Source organism: Ziziphus jujuba, chromosome 8 (genome assembly GCF_031755915.1).
Source record: "Ziziphus jujuba cultivar Dongzao chromosome 8, ASM3175591v1".
Lineage (NCBI taxonomy): Eukaryota > Viridiplantae > Streptophyta > Magnoliopsida > Rosales > Rhamnaceae > Ziziphus > Ziziphus jujuba.
The window spans coordinates 18,770,234-18,793,363 of NC_083386.1; the positions used below are offsets into that span (position 1 = coordinate 18,770,234).

At 32.9% G+C, this 23,130-nt stretch overlaps 2 protein-coding genes and 1 long non-coding RNA gene across 5 annotated transcripts; 1 reads left to right on the forward strand and 2 right to left on the reverse strand.

Moving 5' to 3' along the window:
- The first annotated feature begins 12,961 nt into the window (after nucleotides 1–12,961).
- On the forward strand, nucleotides 12,962–14,869 carry LOC125421479 (UDP-glycosyltransferase 76B1). Its single transcript, XM_048470640.2, has 2 exons — nucleotides 12,962–13,751; nucleotides 13,836–14,869. The coding sequence occupies exons 1-2, from the start codon at nucleotides 13,274–13,276 to the stop codon at nucleotides 14,711–14,713; spliced, it is 1,356 nt and encodes a 451-aa protein (XP_048326597.1). The 5' UTR covers nucleotides 12,962–13,273; the 3' UTR covers nucleotides 14,714–14,869.
- Nucleotides 14,870–14,909: 40 nt separating this feature from the next.
- On the reverse strand, nucleotides 14,910–18,240 carry LOC107413806 (7-deoxyloganetic acid glucosyl transferase-like). Its single transcript, XM_016021849.4, has 2 exons — nucleotides 17,481–18,240; nucleotides 14,910–15,968 (listed from the first exon to the last, which is right to left on the reverse strand). The coding sequence occupies exons 1-2, from the start codon at nucleotides 18,004–18,006 to the stop codon at nucleotides 15,001–15,003; spliced, it is 1,494 nt and encodes a 497-aa protein (XP_015877335.1). The 5' UTR covers nucleotides 18,007–18,240; the 3' UTR covers nucleotides 14,910–15,000.
- Nucleotides 18,241–18,795: 555 nt separating this feature from the next.
- Nucleotides 18,796–21,998, reverse strand: LOC107413797 (uncharacterized). Of its 3 annotated transcripts, none has more exons than XR_001581092.4 (5): nucleotides 21,844–21,998; nucleotides 21,449–21,502; nucleotides 21,278–21,335; nucleotides 20,437–20,515; nucleotides 18,796–19,269 (listed from the first exon to the last, which is right to left on the reverse strand). It is a non-coding gene; the product is annotated as an uncharacterized LOC107413797 (long non-coding RNA). The 3 variants fall into 3 exon arrangements; XR_007239715.2 differs by having other exon boundaries at nucleotides 21,918–21,996; XR_007239713.2 differs by having other exon boundaries at nucleotides 21,823–21,975.
- Nucleotides 21,999–23,130: the final 1,132 nt, after the last annotated feature.

Consider the following 23,130-nt stretch of genomic DNA (forward strand, 5'->3'; position numbering starts at 1 on the left):
TCCATTCAAGAGGGAAAAGGTGAGCTTTCTCTGTAAGTCCTCTAAAACCCATGTTGAGTGGAAAAATTTAAACAAAGCCAAGAGTGAGGAATTTAGTGAAAAAGCCGAGAGTGAAGCAAAATTCAATGAATCCATGAGTGAGAAAGGAAAAGAAACAAAGGAAAGGAAAAATAAAAATTTTTATTTTAGTTTTTGGGATGTTAATAAAGCTATCTTGAGTAAGAAACCATTGCTGGTCATGAATCATAAAAATGCTTATTTAAAAATGTTTTTGTTGTATAGAACTTTATCTCCCTTGTTAAGAGCTTTACTTTGTGGAAATTTAAAAATTTGGAAGAGATTATTTGCTAACTTTAAAAAGTGTAATTTTTGCCATAATAAGCACGTATTTTTAGATTTTTTTATGTTAGTATTTGACCCAGGAGATTGGATTTGGTTGTACTTAAGAAATGAAAGATTTCTGAAGCAAAAAAGTCAAAGTTTATGCCTCAAGGGGATGGACTTTTTCAAATTTTGGAGCGAATCAATGAAAATGCCGACAAACTTTACTTACTAGGTAAGTACAATGTTAGTGCCACATTTAATGTTGCTGAATAATCTCCTTTTGGTATAGGTTATGATCTTGATTTGAGGAAAAATCCTTTTCAAGAGGAAGGGAATGATGTAGATCCGTCCATGCCCGCACAACCGACAACCCACTGGGTTGCTGACCCCGATATGGATGAAGACTAAGCTTATCACTAGAGCTCAAGCCAAGAGGTTTAAGGAAAAACTAGGAGCATTTATAAAGGGGGTAGTTAATTGTCAAAAGAGCTTATCCATACCCGAGGATACAAAGTCTGTTCTAAGCATCCGAGTGATGGAAGCCGATGCGGACCCGGGTAGTTATTTTCGTGCAAATTTGGACTCCGGGCAGCAACGAATGGTTCTAAAACTTCATGAACTCAATGAATATCATTAATAGGACATGGAATCCAGCCAAGTCAGAATAAAAAGCATCTAAAAAGGATCTGTACGGACAGCATTTCAATTTGGTCGAAAATGTGCTGTTTAGCTGCTGACTTTGACTTTTCTTCTTGTTTGACTTATTCCACTCAAGGGACAATGTGTGGGAATCATTGTTAATCATATTTGGCATCCTAAATGGCATATGGAAGCTGATTTAGAGCCCAAACAAGCTGCAGATTACTTAAAGATACCTTAGTAGTCAAACTAGTCAACTAGTTTCCTACCTTGATTTTGACTTTTTATTTTAGGAAATTAGTCTTTTATTTGGTTTCTATTTATTTATTTGCTGGAAAAATCAACTTAGGAAAGTTATTATTTTATTATTTTTATTGTAAATTAATTAATTCCTAATTCAAAATAAAAGAATTAATTAATCCAAATTAGATTAGGAAAGGATGTGAATTTCAACCAAGCTAGGTTTCCTATTCTTTGGTGGTTGGTTTTACCTATTGTAATTAGGGTTTATTTTTGTTTTCTCTTAGCCTATATAAGGGCTTATTTTTTAGGAAGAACACACCATTAATAATATTCAGAATTTATTTTGTGAGATTGAATTTCTCTTTGTTCTTTTGAACACCTAAAATACTATTAGAGAGTAAGTGTTTTAGTTTGACTTATCAATAGGACTTCCATCACCTATTGTGGCGTCTTCACTATATACCAAGGTTTCTAATCACAGGTTGGTTAGGGGTTAAGGTGACCATTAGAACTTGAACATAATTAGATCTGGGCTAATATAATACGAGTTTAGGAGCAGGTCGTCCTAGGTTCGTATCATTCTTGTTGTATGGTGTGGTGGTGTAACCTGAAAGGTTACCCGTTACTGTATAGTTACTCTTAAAGGTGGTACGTATCCTCTATGGAGCTAGGGGATAATGTGATCAAATAATCTAAGTAGTGGATGCAAGATCTTCTTGACTTTGCTCCTAATTGGGTGTGCTAAATTTCGAGGATATAATATTTATAAGGGGGGTAGATTCTAACACCTTGACTCGAGAAAATGTCCCAAATTTGAATTTTTGACCAATGTTGACTGACGTTGATAAAGTGGATCCCACATTTAACTTTTTACTATGAGAGAAATTTTACATTGATCAAGGTACCATGGCGAATTAGTCATCGATACTAAAAAGAAAGGTGAAATCTTGTGCTTGCTTTTACTCTTTTTTCAAACAAAAAAATACCGTTTTTAGATTTTCAAATTCAGTCAACACAAAATTCTTATTTGACTATAAGAGCAAAACAACTTCAATTTATTTAATATTTCACGGAAAAGTAAAATGCTAAAATCAGAGCTCAGAATTGAAAGTTATGATCAAAACAAGGTGCAACCCGATTGATGGGTGAGTCTTAAAATGACTTTTTATCTATATGGATTTTTATCTTTACTTATATCTCGTCAATACGATTTCGTAGACTAGAGGCAAGCTTAATTTGGACCTACGTTTGAAAAGTTACAGGTTTGTAATGCCGTGCTTATCCTTTCCGGAACTGACTTTATTAGATAATGAAATATTTAAAAGAGACTTTGATGTCAGGACCCGTCCAGAATTCCTTCCCCGGAACCCTAGACAAGCCCTGATCCCAGAGAAATACCACCGAACCTTCCAACGGAAAATCCGGCAGCACCTCCCCTAAGGGTAGGACTAACCAAAAATTACCTGCACTGAAAATACACTTCTATGTTCATCCCCTTATTCCTCCCACAATACTACAAATTGATTTCACAAATTTCTGCACTTCAAATAATAACAGCAGCAACCCAGTGCATAAATAAAAACTACACGTCCAATACAGTATACAGAGCATTATACAGATAAATGTGGAATTTATACAATGACAGATAAGAAGTAATAAAGGATAGAGAGGAAAAAGGGAAGAAATACTTCTTGGACTTTCGGCAACGAACTGAGACGTTGGGCTCGTCCCGGACAATCAATGTCTCCAACGTGGACCTACGGGAACGGAATTTAATAGCATGAGATGCTAATCATCTCAGTGAGTGACCCTATCTACTGTACACCTTTAATATTAATAATATAAAATAAAGGAATTTAATTAATCCATACCGAACAATTAAATAAATAAATAAATAAACAATTGAGGTAACAATTTCTCTCAAAACCCTCACTATTCACTCCGTTGGAAATGTTTCCCTTTTAAAACATTTTCACAAAACCCGATATTCGTACTTTCCAAAAACCAAGGGACCAGATAATTTAATAAACAACAAATAAATAAATAAATACCCCAAATATAAATAAACTGTAATAAATTATAATAAATAACTTTTGTACTCTTTGGGGTTTGAAATTTCTATCCGAAAAATTTGCACTTGACGCACCACATCATATACCAATGATGCCCTCCGATACCCAGCGTCCTGAGCACCGACTGGCAGGGAGATTAAAGAGAGCAACTTGTAAACGGCACTTCGGCATCCCGACAGTACCGCTGCTGAAACCATCATCCCAGCCAAGGAGGGGGGCGGCTGTGTGCACTATATAAGACTTGCCTGCCCACGGTCCAATGGCAACTACGGGTGAAATAATAATACTTGTGCGCTGAACCACATATACATATACCAGAACACCAATACTGTGTGAGTGCGTCTGAAATAATTATTAAACCAACCGTACCGTTTTCCAAAATTACCGTGGGAAATATACCAAATTTTCACACTTACCATCCCACATATTTTCATTCAACAAATCGGTACGAAAACATTGATAACGGAATAAAATAATTTTCCTTGCGACACGCGGTTTAACAAATAATATACCACGAGCATAATTATGAAAATTAAACCATCAATTTGAACAAATAATTTTCTTAAAATATTCAAACCAATTATGCCCAAAAATAATACTTAAAACCACGAACGATTATTACTGAAATATACTTTACCCATGCATAATAAATACCATTTAATCACCATAAAATAAGAATCGGGAATTTCTTAATGACCACAAAATTCCATTTAGCACCAATGGGTAATTAAATATAAAATAATATTTTTTCCCGACTATATTTAAATTCCATCACATGAGCATAATTTCAGATACCAATTTAACAGCAATTAAATATAATTAATTATCCCAAAATATTTATTAAAGGTGGGTCACTCACCTGGAGCACGCAATTAAACCATGATCCACCATGGGATCAATTCCACGACTCACCGGTGCTCCTAGAACACAATTCACACACAGTCAAATAAATTAATATTTTATTTGGATAAATAATACCCAGTACCCGTGGGGTCAAACACAAACGTTATCCAAAATAGTCGAATAATATACTGAATCGAAGCTTGAGCGACGAGGATTACAAATCCGGTCTCCATCGACCCCGATTCCGCCGGAGGTGGTCGGAATTTGGCCGGAAAGCTTCGGTCGGTTTTCAATTCCTTGTATCTCGCAAACCGCTTCGAATTTTTGAGATTGGAGGCCATATTTGAACTCAGAGGACCCAAAATAGGGGGAGAGGAGGTTTAATTCGGACTGGGCTGGCCGGAAAACACAAGAAAAGAGGAGAGAGAAATTTTTCTGGCCGGCAGTTTCTTCGGCCCGATCGAGGCGCGTCTGGCGGCCGGTGACTGTGAAAATTGGCGGCCGAGCTCGCCTCCTCCCTCCGCTCATCACTGGTCGGAATTTAAAAACACGGTGAGGTCGAGAGGGAGAAAGGAAAGGAAAGGAAGACGAAAAGATGAAGAAGGAGGAAGAAGAAGAAGAAGAAGAAGAACAGGGCTGGGTCCCCTTTTTTCCCACGTGGGGGAAAAGAAAAGAAAAAGAAAAAGAAAAAGAAAAAGAAAAAGGAAAATAAAATAAAATAAAAATAATTAAATAATATTATTATGCAAAATAATAATAAAATAATATGATATTATACATGGTTGACATGTGGCACCTCACTATAGTGACACATGGTCACACTTATTTAGTCACACGTGGCACATCATTACACGTTCAAAAATAATATTAAAATAATATAGTATTTGAAAAACTCTACTGGTCCATAACTTTCAAACCACATGTCCAAAGTGGACCTGCCGCTAGTCTACGGACTCGTATCGACGAACACTTTACAACCATGCATGATTCAAAGCTCAACTTTGCATGAATAAAAAGTCAACTCCGGCACCCCTTGGACAGTTTGGACCTCAACTTGTTTAGCTCATAACTTTCAAACCGTAGCTCCATTTTCAACGTGCTCCTAGTCTACAAATTCGTGCCAACGTGTACTTTGTAACGGTACCTCAGTCAACCTAGAATTCCAATCGGGTCAAAAAGTCAACTTTTAACCCCTTGGTCAACAGTCAACCTCGGTCAACGTGCAAAAATTTCCGACATGGTTTGGGACGGGGTGTTACATTGACTTGTGCCACGTGTCACCAATTAGATGGTGCCATGTGTCATGATTCGAGAATGCCACATGTCATAATCTAGGAAGGCCATGTATCATCCTTAATGAAAAAATATTTTTCTTTTTCTTTTTCTTTTCTTTTTCTTTTTCCTTTCCCCCACCCCTACCCCCTCTCTCTTCTTCTTCCTCAGGAGCAGAAAAGGAATAGACCCCTCTCTCTCTCTCTTTCTCTCTCTCTCTATTTTCTCTCTCTCCCTCTTTCTCTAATGACCAGCCGTTTGGCCGTTGTACCGGTGTGTGAGCCCACGATCTACTGACGCTAGAGGCCGAATCTTAGGCTGTTTGGCTGGTGGATGCGCTGGATCGGTGTTTCATTTCCGGCAGCCAACGACCTCCCATTTACCAATTTTCCAGTGGTCTTCCCCTCGTTTTCAACCTTCTAACCTAAAAAATGGCCTCCTTTTCTCCAAATTCAAAACTGTTTGTGAGATATGTTGGAGGGGAGTTTGGTCGAAACTCTTCAATCGCTTTTTGCTAATGCCTGCGATGTTGTACCAAACAGAGGTTAGTTTAGTGCTTCTCATCCTTGTAGCTTTCTATTAGTACCTTATTTATAAATTTGGGTGGTATATTTAGAAAATTATCATTTTTGAGTGAATTTCTGTATTTGGTGCAAATGGTGTGAAATTGACTATTTATCTATGTTTAGATGTATATGTGTGTATATGTTTGCAAATACATCTATTTTGTACATATATATATATATATATATATGTATATATGTGTATGTGAAAATGTATATATATATATATATATATATTGTGAGTGTGTGAATATACATACCCACACACACACACACACACATATATATATATATATATATTTGTTTGAATATATATTTCTTGAAAGCTTTTGTATATACATATGAAAATATATATATATATATATATATATATATATGTGAACATTTATATTTGTTAAAAATATGCTTATTAAATGCTTGTATGTATATATTGTTTGTATGTATATATTTAATAGAATGAATATATATGTGTGAATATATATATATATATATATATATGAGTATCTATGGATGAGTACATATATATATACTTGTGTGTATATATATAGGTGTATATATATACATATACGAATGTGTACATACTTAATAAAAAGGTTGTACATATATGAATATATTTGTCGTAAACCTTGTTATATATATTTATATATATATTTGGTTAAATGTATATATATATATATACGGAAATTTTATGGTGAGGACGGTCCGCATGAGGACCGTAGTATTAGTAACGGTTTTTCATAGTATTAACGACGGTTTTTTATAAAATCAATATTATGAAAAACCGTCACCAATATTGTGGTCCGCATGAGGACCGTCCGCACCATAGACGGACTGTATATATATATATATATATATATATATGTGTGTGTGTGTGTGTTTACTTTTTACATATATATGTTATACATATTTTGTGTCATTTAATATTTTAAAAAATATTATATATGTTTAAAAATTAAGAAAATTGTTTTTTTATTTTATGGTGCTATTTTATGTGATTTAAATATATTTATTATATAAGATTTATCATAAGATTTTGGAGAAATTATTTGTGTTTATTTATTACTTAATTTATTGTTATATTTATTTTGCATGGTAACATGTATTTATGTGAAATTAAATTATATGTGAATTTTATGTAACTCAATATAAGTTTTGCATTAATAAATTTTAAGGATCTAAGGAAAATAATTGTATTAAATTATTGTGCATAAAAACATAAATGTGTATTTAAATATTTATGAATTTGATTTGATGGTTGTAAAAATTGAATTATTTAAATTGTTGGATTTATTTTGACGATTTAAAAGAAATATGGAATTTTATGCATTCAATAAAAATATATAAATTCGGCTGTATTTTATCAAACTTCGATATTTATGATATTGTAAAATTTTATAGTTTTTATATGTATCATACAACACTAATGTTCTGTATCGTACATGTTGTTTAGCGCGCAAGTATATATAATTACTCTATGGGAGTTATAAACCTAAAGGATGGTGAGTATATTTGCACAGTGAGCATTAGCCATCCTCCTTGGCCATTGGATAAGTAGTTATTATATTATGACCATCCTATGGGAGCCATGGGCATGAGGATTAACAAGTATTTCGTACAATGAGCTTCAGCCGCCCTCCTCCTTAGCCGTAGGATGATTGGTTATTATGTTATGGATCAACTTTCAAGTTATATATATGGTCGTCCTTTATGAGTTGGGATGAGAGAGAGAGTAGGCAAGTATATTTGCATAGCGAGCATCAGTCCTCCCCCCTTTCCCTCGACTGCAAGATGGTTGGTCATTCCGGATTACCGTGCACATATGTATGTCCATTCTATGAAAATTGTGGGCTAGAGAATTGGCAAGTACATTTGCTCAGTGAGTATTAGCCACCCTTCCCTCCACGAAGGATGATTGTTTTATCCACATCAAGTTATTAGCAATCGACGTGATGGGACGTCAAGGTGGCCGATTGTAGGTTTCTCTCTTTGACCCTCTATCAGGTAGTGTTGGGGACGCCGAGTATTGTCTGACATCACTAGTATATCGTATGGTGTATCAATTATCTTTTTTATGTATATGTATATATATATATATATTATTTTATGTTTATATGTACCATATTGTATGGGGGCAACGATTTGATTCAACCCATGAATAATATAGACTTGTAACTCTACTGCCAACGAGAGCAGTGGGTCGAACGGCTATTATAAGCAACCACCCCGGACCGTAGTAGTAGCAGTATATTTGCGAACCTAATATCATGGGATAGTGTATTAGCAATGTATATGGTATCAGACATATTTCTGCTACGAGTGTGCAGATTTCATAATATATTTATAAATTTATAAATTTTATTTTACTTTATTTTATTTTATTTTATCTATTTATGATTATGATTTTCGATTATTATCATTATTTGTTATTGTAATTATTATTAATAATTATTATTGATATTATGATTATTATTATTTGTTATTAATTATTATTGTAGTAGTTATTATTATTATTGCTGCTATAACTGTTGTTGTTATTATTATTATTATTTATTATTATTGCTATAATTATTATTTATGAACACTATTATGATTATTGTTATTATCAATATTAATATTATTATTATTACTACTACTAGTCCTGAATTTGTTACTGTTATTAGTGTCAACTACAGTCGTTGTATTTATCCCATTAGGCAAGTATGATGGCCTTCGAACAAATGTGATAGTTTTTGGATGAGTATGATAGTCTTAGAAAAGTAAGATAGTCTTCGGTCAAGTATGTTATAACCTTTGGGCAAGTGTGATACCCTTCGGATAAGTATACTAGCAGTCGAGTAAGTTGTTGTTGTTGTTGTGTCATTACCCTTCTATCTACATTTATGAACTTAGTGTGTTAAAAAATGGTATAAAAATATAAAACACTTATAATGAGTCCAAATGTATTTATTTTCAACACTTATATTCTTATATTTTATTACTAAAATGCTGCACTTTGTGGAAAACTTTGTAATAAGGTGGGAGGAATAAGATAGTATGATAGTGGAGTGTTTTCTGTGCAAGAAATTTTTAGAACATGCTTAGCAGTTACGAAAATGCTGTCGGATTTGCCGTAGGACGGTCCGGTAGGTTTTTGTTTTGGAATCAGGGCTTATTTAGAATTTTAATAAAAGATCCTAAATAGGTCCTGACATAGTTTCCCTTCAATTGTTTATTTAATCCCACTTGTATCCTTTTTATAGTTTTGCATTTCAAGATAAAATAAATAATTCCCAAACCACTTTAATACACACACACACACACACATGCCACTTGGAAATTCCATGGTTTTTAAATTAAAAGAAATTTGGTTCTTAAAATAAAACAATTGGGCATTATATACACACACGTATATATATATATATATATATATATAATCATAAGAAAGACTTTTTTCCCCATGTAGAAATTTAGATCCCCAAAAATAAATTTGAAAAAACAAATTCACCACCAGTTTTCCTTTGGAAAAAAAAAATTCTAAAAGGATTAAAAATATAAACACAAGGACGATAACAAGTTCTTGGATAATAATAAATAGAAATTTGAAAATTTAAGATGTTACAGGATTAGATTGGTCGGTTGATGGAGATGGAAGCTGCAAAACTAGAGCACAATTCCGGACAAGAATCGGATGATGCCGAGAAATGAAAAGATGAAGGTTCCGTCGTGATACAGGGAGAAATCAATGGGAAAGAGATAGGACCAGTTGTATACAAGATTGGAGTGATAGGCGAAGTAGAAAAAGGAATGGAATCGTGAGTTGAGTCGTGAAAAGAAGAAAACCAAGTAGAAACATTGTTGGAATGATAATAGGGAAGTACAAGTTGTAGTGTTGTATATGGAAAAGAATTCTTAATGAATTGATCATGGCATGATAAATAGATTTTGCTGCAGGCTAGATCAAAGCATTTAAAGGCGCTTTGATTGGACAAGTAACCTAAAACGACACATGGCACAAACTTAGGTTCTAATTTATTTTTCCCATGTAGTTTGAGCCATGTGTACCAAAGGCATCCAACCCTCTTAACTTGGCATACGTAGGAGCAGTTCCAAACAAAAAGGAGAAGATAGATTCCATAAAGAGGAATGGAATAGGTAAATGGTTGATAAGTTAGACAACAGTTAAAAAGGCATATGACCAAAAAGAGAGAGGTAAGGAAGCTTGACCCTAAAGGGTTAGGCTAGTCTCAACGATGTAGCTGTGCCTTGGTTTGGAGGCGGCATTATGTTTAGGTGTATGAGGAGTAAGAAAATTCGAGATTCCATGTTGATAAAAATAATCTTTTAATTTTAAAAATTCACTATCATTGTTGGACTAAAAGGACATTATAGATTTTTGAAACAATGGCTTTAATCTTTGAAAGATTATAGAAATTTTAGATTTTTATTTTTAAAGGTACAATCATATATTTATAGTAAAATGATTAATAAAAATTACATAATATCTAAATCCATCATTAAATTGTATTGGTATAAATTAACTCAAAGACGGGAAGGACTTCTAAATAAAGAAAAGAAAAAAAAAAGAAAAAAAAAGAAAAGGCAACTTATACATTTTATTAGATTTGCAAAAAGTACAAAGCACAGAGTCCTTAGATAATATTGGTAGAAAAAGGATGACCGAAACAGTTATGACACTTTTAAAATGAAGCTCGAATACTTGCAAAACTAAGAAGAGAAGGGGAAGAAGTCCACTTTGCATGGGACGACCACTGATTTCCATCTTCATTCTTGCTTTCCGTTGGTTGTTCTTTTGTACAAGATCCTTCATTACAAAGAAGAGGAACTAAAGTCAAGAGAAAGATTGTTAGAAAAGCAAAGTTCAGAAAGTGAAAGAAGATTCATTTTCATACAAGGAACATATAGAACATTAGATAAAATAAAATTTTTAGAAAGAGAGAATGAAGAAGCAGTGCCAGTATGAGTAATTTTAAGTTGCTACCATCACTAATTATAACATCATTGGGACCTTCGTAGTTGGATTGAATACTGATTAGTGAAATCAATAGTAATAATCTTTATTTTCTAGCTTAATTATTTGTGAAATTTCTCAACCTTTTGTGCTATTTAATGTGTTTTTTGCTCTTTTGTTGAGCAAAACTTAAATTATGCAACTTGGAGAATATTTGTTAAAGTATTGAAATTTTTATGCATTTTGAAACTATTTTTTGAAAGTCAAATCAAAGAATAAAATAATAACCCCCAAAATTAGGGTGTTGGGCCATGTACACTCACCAGTAGAGATGCACAGGCCACCTTGAGCCTCAGCCGGCATATATATTTAGCCTACACGGCAGTGCACACTTAAACGTGGTGTGTACGCACCATTCCCCTGCAGCAATTGGACGTGTGCATGCTCGAGCATGGGGTGCACATGCTCAGATTCGTCTTTAGCCCTTTTTTGTGTTGATTTTTGGTCAAGGATGGGTTTAATGAACATGTGAGAGACATGTAACTTCTATGGGCCATTTCTCTTCATTTAATGGCTTTGAAAGCCCAAAGAGGTAGGGCTTTGGGTGTCTCTTGTATTTGGAGGATTTATTAGGCCGAAAGAGGAAAAGCTTAGGCGATTAGAAGGATTCTAAACCACAGTCAAGAAGTTTAACGAGATAAATAAATTTTTACAGAGAGAAGCTTTTGGATTTGGAAGGTTTTTTAGGTGACTTAAGGTTTCGGGTGCTTCTTTTTGTTTGTTAATAAAATGGAAAACCTTCAGACCAAACCAAGTTGGTTGACAAATGGAAGTTAACATGTTTTATATACAGATTGATAAAATTAACTTGATTGTTAGAAGTTCGGCTCCCTTGTGACGTGCCTTTTTAATTAACGGTTTGGTATCACGGAAATTTAAAAACTGAATTTGGACAAACAATCTCCTATCTAATTCATGTGGTGTTGAACATGAAAACATTGGCTTCCCTCTACAACAGCGACCATATTACAGTCACCAAAAACCACCCAAAAAAAAAAAAAAAAAAAAAGGTGACCATATCACCCATTAGCTGTCAATTTATCAAAAAACACACATAAAACAGAAGTCTTATAATTAAATTTCATTTTTTAGTGGAATTGATAATTGAATTTTGGACGTATAAACACATAGACTTCAAAATATATAAATTTCTTAGCCAAATAAAAAAAACAAAAGGGAAAAAAAATGTGATTGATGTTGAGTTCCAGTTGAGAGATATCTTTGACAAATAATGTCCCTATATATAGTGGTTCACATTATATAACCACTTTATCAAAAAAAATAATAATAATAATGCAAAAAAAAAGAAAAAGAAAAAAAGCAAAGAACAAAAAGATAAATATATACTACCTAAACTAAACCAAATTATTTACCAAATGATACAACAAATAATATAGCTATGCATTAGTGGTAAAGAAATACAAACAACATTTTACCAGAAACAAAAGCCCAAAAAAAAAAAAAAAAAAGAAGACAAATTCGTATAATATAAATATGAATAAGTGAAGCAAATAGATCAAAAAATGATAAAAAAAGGAATAAGTGACAAAAAAAACAAATACAATTAAATATTATCATATCACTTATCCGGTGTTACTTTCTAAAATAACAATTATGCATGAACTATTCCTAATCTTAACCATGCAATGTGACATGTCCAAGACTAATCTTGATTTAAGGGTGTTCCCTTCATGTGGCAAAGTTATCTTTTCCATATATCATATCAATTCTGGGGTTATAAACTACCATTCATACTATATATTTGCAATTAAGTATGCATGCACAATTCCGTAAACGATAATATATATATATATATATATATATAGGTTGGAATGCACAAAAACGATAAAAAAAAAATATATATATATATATATATATATATAAGTTGAAAAGCTTATACATTATATCTAATATAGGTTCAGGGGTTTTGCACGAAAAGGGATAAAGCTAAAGATAAAACCGAGGTGAAATAAGAAAAAAGGGATAAATATGAAACCGATTTTAGGTGAAAAATATGGACTCTGCTACTTGCATGCATTAATTTTCCATTATGCACTCTGCTACTTGCATGCATTTATATATACACTGAATTAGATCAATTTCGAATTCTATAAGCCTTTTTACTAAAGAGTGGGAGCAAATATATGAATAACAAATAAATTGTATATCTAATATCCTGTTTCTGCTTTGGACATACGCTTATTTGCTGATACGGAGGATCCCGCTTGTCTATATAAAGAAATAGAGGACAAATTGCTAACAAGCTTGGGAAATCAAACTCACTGAAGAATCAAATAGAGATCCACAACATGCAGCAAAGACTAGGCCAGCAAATAATACTGTTCCCACTGCCACTGCAAGGACATCTGAACCCCATGCTTCAGCTTGCAAACCTACTTTATTCCAAAGGCTTTTCCATCACCATCGTCCACACAGAGTTCAACTCTCCGAACCCTGCAAACCACCCCAACTTCACCTTCCATGCAATTGCGGACGGTTTGAAAGGAAGCCAAGCATCCACTCAAGATTCTGTGGTGCTCGTTTCCCTCCTCAACATTAACTGCTTTACACCATTCCATGATTGGTTATCCGAGTTGTTGTCTTCCAAAATTTCTGATGGAGAATCCATTACTTGCTTGATCACTGATGCCATTTGGCACTTTGCTCAAGGCGTTGCAGATCGCCTTAATATCCCACGGCTTGTATTGAAGACCTCCAGTGTCTCCTCCTTTGCTGGTTTCGCTGCTATTCCGCTTCTGCTTGAAAAGGGCTACCTTCCCAAACGAGGTGCATTGCAGACTCTCCTCTGTTTGTTTTGTTTCTGTTTTTGTGCTTGAAAGATTGCTTATTATTTCTAATTTTACTTGTTAGAATCTCTACTAGAAGAGCCTGTACCTGAGCTTCCACCGCTTAGAGTGAAAGATCTTCCCGTGATCAAAACGCATGATCCAGAGGACTTTTATGGATTGATGTCTAGTGTGGAGAGAGAAACAAATGCCTCAGCGGGAATCATTTGGAACACCTTTGAACAACTTGAAGAAACCTCATTGAACAAACTCCGGCAGGAGATAGGCATCCCCATATTTCCCGTAGGACCATTGCACAAGTTCTTTACCGCATCTTCAAGTAGACTACTGGCACAAGACCTGAGCTCCATCTCCTGGCTAAACCAGCAAGCAACCAATACTGTACTTTATGTGAGTTTTGGGAGCTTAGCAACAATTACGGAAACTGAATTCTTGGAGATAGCTTGGGGTCTGGCCAATAGTAAGCAACCCTTCTTGTGGGTTGTCCGACCAGGGTTGGTATGCAACTCAGAATGGCTTGAACCATTGCCAAAAGGGTTCCTGAAAATGGTAGGAGGAAGAGGAAAAATTATAAAGTGGGCACCACAACAGGAGGTGTTGGCTCACCCTGCGATTGGAGGATTTTGGACTCATAGTGGATGGAATTCCACATTAGAGAGCTTGTGTGAAGGGGTTCCAATGATATGTTTTCCTTGTATTGGCGATCAAATGGTGAATTCGAGATATGTTAGCCATATTTGGAAAGTTGGTGTAAGCTTAGAGAAGAGGCTAAAGAGAGAGGAGATAGAAAGAGAAATTAGAAGAGTAATGGTAGAGAACGAAGGGCAGGAAATGAGGGAGCGAATAATGTATTGGAAAGAGAAGCTAAATTCTTGCTCAAGGCAAGGTGGCTCTTCTTACAACTATTTGGAGAGTTTGGCTGCATATATTTCGTCATTCTAGTATGGCAATATCTTCGTAAATCCTCTGTTTTTTGCTTTAGCTTTTCTCTGTGTTTGAGATATATAATTCTGTTGCGCTGATAAATGTTGGATGCTCCTATTAGCTTGTCACAATCCTGTCAAATTTAGTAATGAAGAAAAAGATTGTTCCTATCAATTCTACTTGTTGGATTCCGGTTTTCATCTCCACAATACTATAATCAACACCACAGTATCTGTAAAATTAATATTAAGTGCGATAGCAATAAAAAGGGTATATGCTCGGAAAATGGCCAAACAAGTTGATCATTATTTATTTATCTGAATATCAACTTGTCTACCGAATCTTCCACTGCTTGTCAATCTTATATCCTCAATCAAGCGGTCCAAATTATGGTAGGATGATCCACCTTTATGCACACTTTGTCTTGCCAATCGACCCATCTTGTTTGCAGCTTTTGAAAACTCCTCGTTTCTTTCCACCATCAGATCATTCAACATTTTCTCTATAATTTTTCTATCACATACATCTTTCATGTCCATCCCAAGCTTCCATACCTCACTCACGAATCTACTATTCACCTGCTGATCAGCAAAGTAAGGCCAGCATATCATAGGCACCGCAGCAACTATACTCTCTAAAATTGAATTCCATCCACTGTGCGTCAAAAACCCACCTACAGCTGGGTGGGCAAGGACCTCTTCTTGGGGTGCCCAACCTACTATGAACCCTCTATCCTTTGTCTTTTCCAAGAGTTCGGGTGGGATTTGAGCATGGTTGCCATCTCCGGCAACCAAGTCCAGGCGAGCAACCCACAAGAACCTTATGTTGCTATTCACCAAACCATACCAAAACTCAATAAGCTGATTTCTTTTCATGACAGTAATGCTACCAAAACTGATGTAGATTACAGTCTTTGGAGGCTGAGCATCAAGCCATGTCATGCAGCTTCTGTCTACTTCAAAGAGACTATTGGAAGATTGAAATGAGGATTCCTTGCTGGCGAGTCTTCGTTTAAGCTGCATGTGGAGAGGTCCAATGGAGTAAATATTGGGACATAGAGTTCGTATGCGTGAGAGTATTGGTCCTTCTAGATCTTCAAACGTGTTGAGGATGATTGCTTGGGCTCTTGGGCTATGGAGTGTCTGTTGCACAAAAACTTGGAGATTTGGATCTGTTAGGTCACTAGCTCGGCAGAAACTTGGAAGGTCTCGGAACCGTAGAAAGCTTTCCATGGCTGGCACATTCTTTATTAGTCTATCCATGTCTTCTTCTCCTGAAATTTTAACATTTTATTTGTAATAACTAAAGAAACATCAACATATTAATTATGCATATTAATTAAGATTTAATTAAAATAGGAAATGTTAACAAATAAATAATGCAAAAAAATTATTTGAACACTCGTATGTTTTAATGTTATCAAAATTATTTTACTGTATCTCACAATGTATAGAAAGATGGTACTAGATTTGAATGATTGTTTTTTTTTTTTTTTTTTTTGGTCCCAAACTATGGTACATCGTTTTTAGTATACCCCGTTAACTACGAAATTCCTCACATAATCTATTGATGCCTTGTTTTCCAACTACTTGTGTCCAATTTTTAAGCATTTCACGCCGATGAATTTGATGAAATTAACATATATTGTCACAGAACTTTGTTTCAAAAAATTTTTCTTGTGCTTCATTTTATCTTTATAAAGTGCATGACTAATTTGGCCAAACTCATTAGAGAAAATAGCATAATTAGGCTAACATAATACAAAAACAATTGTTTGAGAGATAACGTTGGAAATTCTTTTAGTTTGAGCCTAAAATGAAAAAAATATCATAGTTCAAGCTTTATAATCATATTAGTCTTCATATTAATATATATATATATATATATATAAACCCTTTAAAATATAGGAGAGAAGATCAGTATTGCATAAAAGTTTTACAACATTAACAAGAAAATTATGATTTAGTTAAAGAAATGTCATCAAATAAGTTGGGCTCAATTTCAATTTGGTACTTCTTATTTTAGAGTATGTTGTACCTTAAACCCTTAATTTTAAAATATTTTAAAGATAAATTTAGAGTAATTAAATTTTTTTACTAAAATTTTGATATCTAAAATTTAATATCTTTTAAAATGTTTTAATTTCGGCATCAAATTTTAATTTGTTTTCCATTTCACTACACCAATAATTTATTCTAATTTATTGGAAGTTAGGCCTTATTGTTTAAATATATTACAATTTATGCTTTTTATTTCTAGAAATTTTCATTTCAATACTTTCTAACCCACACTGCTGTTTGTAAAAAATACTGATTGAATCAAAATGCTATAATTGGAGCTTGAGGATCTAAAGTGTCCTTTCAAACTACATGATACTAAATCGAGATTAACTTAATTTTGGATGTGACGCATATTCGTTAACAATTGTACCAAAGAGGTTGAAAAATAATAAAATAGCTGACTCCAATCTTTGACTCCCATATGTTCCGATTCTTTATCAAATGTTTCAAAACGGCTTCCGACAAGCAGAGCAAACATTTATCTCTTTCCCTTCTAGTTTGAACAACATGGATAAAAAAACCAAGGGTATTGTTGGAATCGAACTGTATAATTCGACTCTTTCCCAACTAGAACGGATTACCTTAACAATTCCGATTCAATCAAAATATTTTGAAACCGAATAGAACTAATTCTTAGAGTATTAAATTTATTTTTAATTAGAAAACATCAAATTAATTGCAAACTACGCACGTGAATATAGATTTATGTAAGAAGAAATTGATACCTCTAACAGGAAGCTCTCCGGCTTCAATGACATTAGGAATGTTCATATTAACCCAGATGCAGCAAGCTCCGAATGTACGAAAATGGATAATTGGAATGTGAAGCTCATTGGCAATATCAGTGGTAAAACCACCAAAAATTCCATCCACAATTATGCAACTCACTAAAGGGTTACCTTCTGAAGTACCCAATTCATTTGATAGCAGCAACTGTTTGAAAATTGACTTGCTTTCGCTATTGATTGAGTGAATAACCTCCATTATTGTGTCACCCGAGCGGGGGTGATCGTCTGGAAGGCCATCGGAGATGGTCTTGAATAGGAAGCCGGGGTAGGTTTCGAAACGAGCTTGAATGTCGGTGTGAAGGAGAAGACGATTGTGGGTGAAGTGGGTGTTGAGGAAAGTGACATAAAGGCCTTCGAGGGCAAGAAGCTCTGCTAGCTTGAGCATGGAGTTGACAGGGCCTTGTGCAGGGAGTGGAAAAACAAGAACGCGAGGAGGAGGGCGATGTGAGACTTGGTGTTCCATATTGAATTTCAGGGATGGAACTGGCAAGCTTAAAGTGGTTGCCTTGTTGGTATGATTGATCGCTTGGTGTTTGTAGAAATCACTATATAGAATGATAACATATTGAATGACAGGGGACTTCTTATCGTGCTATGATATGGACGGGAATTATACGTGTCCATATGATACAGAATAATCTAACCAAATAGAAAAAGAAAAAAACCAAAAAGTATGGATAAAGTGTTTTGGGCAGCTTAAGTCAGGACCCCAAATCAAGAATTGGTGGTGAAAAGGGATCTGAAATGCAAGCTGTCGACATCAAATCAGGTGTACAAAAACTAGCTATTTTCACAGAAGATTCTTATATAAATACTAGGCATGAGTCACGTGCACTGCACGTGACCATGATATAATTAGATTTAAATCTTTAAAAGTTGCGTTAAAGAATAATAGATATGTGGTGAAAATATTTGTTCATAAAAATTTTTTATGTTTACATAGCTAAATTTTTATTTCCATCCGAGATGATAAATTTTTAACTAAAATATCAGTTTTAAAAAATAAATAAAATCAATTCCATAACTTAGTATTTTTTTAAAAGAAAATAATTAATTTGTTTTATCAACAAAATGAAAATAGCTTTCTTAAACTCAAAATCAAATATTAGCTTTCTTGAATTGAAAATTTAAATATTTGTTTATCACATATTTCAATTTAGAAATAAAATTTAAATATTTATTTATCACATATTTCAATTTAAAAAATAACCTTATTTTAAAATTTTAAAATAAATATTAGAATAAAAATCAGTTTCATAAAAATTCTTAATATCATAACATCCTCCAATTTTATAAAAGAAGTAATTTGCTACAACAACGGACTTCTCAATGCAAATTTATTTTATTTCCTGTGCTGTAAAATACATTAGCAAAATACATACTAATTTAAGCATTCAATATATAACTCCATATTCAACTGTACTATTTTCTTTTACAAATAAATCAATTATTAAACCTGAAATTTTCTAATAATATGAGAGAATTCATTGTACGAACACAAATAAAATTTATGTCTATAGAGTGGATTTTTTTCGAGGTGACAGTATGGGTAAATGAGTTAGCAACTTCACATAATTTCTAAATGAATATTTAGACAACTAAAACAATATTGTACTGCTTGTTTCATATAAAAAATATTTGACATGAATTAAAAATATGCATTTTTGATGATGCGATGAACAACCCTCGCTTGTCCCGTTCCTTTGCTTGATCAGCATCTCTCATTCTGTTCAAATAACCAAACATCAAAAAACGGAACATAATAATCTAACAATTATTGTTAGAGTTTCTACGATAACAAAAAAAAATCTAATTCCCTATTTTTGAGCCTCATTTTGACAAATCTAATTTCAAAAGTTAAATTTAATTAAACTATTTTATAAATCCTTCCCTTCATTATTTAAACCCCTCTTCTCAAGCATATCATTATCTAAACCCCTCTCCTTCAAGCATAATTTTAAATGAAAAGTACTAACTTGCATTACTTCATGAGTAGTGTCAAAAATTCCAAATTTATTTTAGAAATACTTCATCAAAGCACCTCTTCATGTAACAGATTTTTGAAATCTAATTAACACATATAATATTGAAAATAATAATTTATTTAATTTAAAAAATGCATGGTTTTTTCGTAGAAGGGGTCAAAAAAATCAAGAGAATATTTTAAAATACCAAGAATTTTTTTTTTTTTGGTTGATATTAATACCAAGCAAACTTTATGCTTGCTTAATATACAGCACTAAGAAGGAAAAGAAAATGAAAATAAAATCACAATAAAACAGAAAAAGAGGAGGAAGAAATTATACGAGGAAAAAGAATAAAAAAAAAAAAAGATACAAAATAAGACATGGTGAATGAACTTCTCACAACAATATCAACATATTATGAAATATGTTTCACACCCAAGTAAAAAGATAAATACGAGCATAATGTCACATTTCGTGCAAAATGGATGAAATTTTTGAGGTTTAGCTGGAAGATTCTACACTTTGTATGAAGATTTAAGAGAAGCCCAGAAAATTCTAGAAGATTTAAGAGAAACCTAGACTAATGTAGATAAGAATCCTTTTAGAATAATCTTTATAAATATATAGTAGAATACTCTAGAACCTCATTTAAATGTATGCCATGTGTACATATCTAGAATATTGTATTCTTGTAATACGTGCCAAGCCCTCTATATAAAGGGTTGAACTCTCATTTGTAACATATCTAAATATTCGAACAATACAAGTATTTTCTACATTCTCTCAAACTCTCATGCTTCCTATTCTACTATATTTAACTTCCGCATTGTGATTGTGAGCAAGGATTGCTTAGCAAAGGAGGTACTAAATGCCGTACGAAAGTGTTGGAAAAGTTAGACCGTAACAATAAGCAATGGAGTACTCACCTAGCTGTCTATGCTTAATTCTGGAATAGCCCCTTGGCAAACTTAGCAGGCAGCAGCAACAGATGCAAGGCCCTTTCCCCTGTAATAAACCCAATACAATATAAGACTAATGACAGTCCACATGATGATTACAAAGTTCATATTATTACTTTTCTAATAATAAAAAAACTGTTATTCCCAACAACCAAACTAAAACACTCTGAAAATTAAGAATATGAAAGTTTTCAAAAATAGTTAAACTCTCTTTTTCAGATCTAATAGAAATGGTTTCTCATCAAAATTCAGTCCTATACAAATTAATATTGAAAATCATGGGTTTCAACCAAGAAGAATTTAATGCAAAGTAGGGAAAAATCAATAACTTTGACAGAACAAATATACCCTTTTTGGTACATTTAGTTGAAAAGTTGTAGAGATGCTTCTTGGTTGATTTTTGAGGACTATGATTAATGGAAAAAGCAATGGTCATCATCTTTTGTTTAGCATTTGGAAGTGATTTTCAGTTGTCCTGTTTCGCCAACTCAAATCCCATTTTAAAACCTACTTGTTAATTGTTATATCCCTTCTATATTGGTCTTCTTTTGCTGTGCTGAATTTTTGCAGTTGAGCAGAAGTAAATTTCAATAATCAGAGAATCAAAATGCTCAATATATATATATATATATATATATGCAACATTCTATCAAACAAGTGGATAAATAAAATTGCACTTCTCAATACCGTGTTAGGAATGCGACTATCATCACCATACTCTTCGCACATGAAGATCACAAAATCAATCCAACATATATATATTATTTTATTTTCAGCAAGAAAACAAAAAAGAAAGAAAAGCACAAACCTCGGAATAACAGCATTGCAATTCCTTGTGTCTCTTCCCCAACAGATAACAAGTATTCCTTAACGTTATCAACAAATTGAGAACCATCATATTTTCCAGGGCAATATCAATGTCATAACAAACTTTCCGAAAAATAATAACTATAATAATAAAAATCAAAAGGAAGAATACCTATACATATGTGGTAATGCGATGCCCATTACACTCATTTTATTATAACTATTCCTGAAATCGACCAAATATGGTTGAGCACAACAACCAATATCAATTGTGTGTGTGTGTGTGTGTGTAGAAGAAGAAATAGAGAGTAATTACCAGAAACTGAAAAAACACCTAGAAGGAAAAAACAACCAATTTCAATTGTGTGTGTGTGTGTTGTGTGTGTGTGTAGAAGAAGAAATAGAGAGTAATTACCAGAAACTGAAAAAACACCTAGAAGGAAAATAAAAAATAAAAAAAATAAAAAAAATAAAAAAATAACTAAACCATTGAGAGGACAGAAAAATCCTCAAAAATAAGCAAGTATGGCCTTCTGATTGCCATACCCAAAAATCAGAAATTCTAACCATACTGCGAGTAGAAGTCTGATTCTGAAAACTCATCATGGTGGCAGGTGGACCAATCTTAGCAGATGCCATACCTTGTTCAGCCTTCCTTTTGTAACCTGGTCTTATCTTTCTGTGTTTGGCTGAAATTATCAATTTTATCATTCGCAAATGAAATAAATATTTGGGCAAAAATGTAAGTGCATTTTTAAAATTGAAATACCGAGTCTAACCTTCTATTTCCCTTTAAAACAAAGTAAAGAAGAAAAAAAGCATAAAGGAGAGTGGTGTAAAGATATTTTCTTGGGGAGTCTGAAAGTAGTGCAATTTTTTGACATTGCGCCTTTTATATATAGTTATAGATAAAATAAAACAATTAAATTCGATAAAAAAGAAAGGGCATATCTGTATTTTCAAGGGGACCCAAAAATTGGAACAGTATTGGGCGTTGCCGCTTTAATATATAGCTATAGATTTAATACGTGATAAAAATAATAATAAAATAATTAAAATATTAAATCATTTAAATTATTATAATCATATCAATTTATTTTTTTCAATGTTAAAAAGTTGTTCAAGGACTATATAGAAATATGCGGTCTTGCGAGACCATATGATATTTTTTTTTTACCAAGCGGTGAATGGTAATTATGGGATATATAATTTGGTTTTGTGCTAATTAAGATGAGGTTTACGGGTTGTTGTAGTTTAGTTTTGGATATTTTTTAGCAGCAATGCTATACGTTAAAATATTGACAAAAACATTGATCAAATGATATATGTTAATATATTCATATAATTTTTTTTAAATATATATATATATATATTTATATATGATAAATATTGATAAATGAGCTTTTAAATTAATAAATAAATAAAAACAAAAATGAATTACATATTATTCAATCATTATCATATCATTTACTAAATAAAGCTGATCAATATTTTATTAACTCTAATACTATTCGTTTTTTAAATGGTTTTTTTTTATATGCTAGATGTTGAGAGTGATTAAGCCATGGTATTGTATTTTCGTTGATGTCTATCGAATTTTCTGAAAGCATTTGGTGATATTAATATTGATGGCATAAGAAATGAAAACAATGGGGCAAAAGAATTTCTCATGTAGCTTGCATTATATATATATATATATATATTTTTTTTTTTTTCCTTTCTTTTTCCTAATATTAAAAATGGGAGAATTTAAATTTGGGTCACTATCTAAGAGGAAACACTGATTTTTATTATTTGGCTATCTCAATAAGGATATTGCATGTAAACTTTTTTTTTTTTTTTTTTTTTCTGGCT

What these genes read in the sequence shown, in the direction of transcription:
- LOC125421479 (XM_048470640.2), top strand. Translation starts at nt 13,274, where the DNA reads ATGCAGCAAAGACTAGGCCAGCAAATAATACTGTTCCCACTGCCACTG. An exon ending in GGGCTACCTTCCCAAACGAG is followed by an intron (nt 13,752 to 13,835) that starts GTGCATTGCAGA and finishes TTTACTTGTTAG; the next exon opens with AATCTCTACTAGAAGAGCCT.
- LOC107413806 (XM_016021849.4), bottom strand. Translation starts at nt 18,006, where the DNA reads ATGGAACACCAAGTCTCACATCGCCCTCCTCCTCGCGTTCTTGTTTTT. An exon ending in CGGAGAGCTTCCTGTTAGAG is followed by an intron (nt 15,969 to 17,480) that starts GTATCAATTTCT and finishes TTAAAATTTCAG; the next exon opens with GAGAAGAAGACATGGATAGA.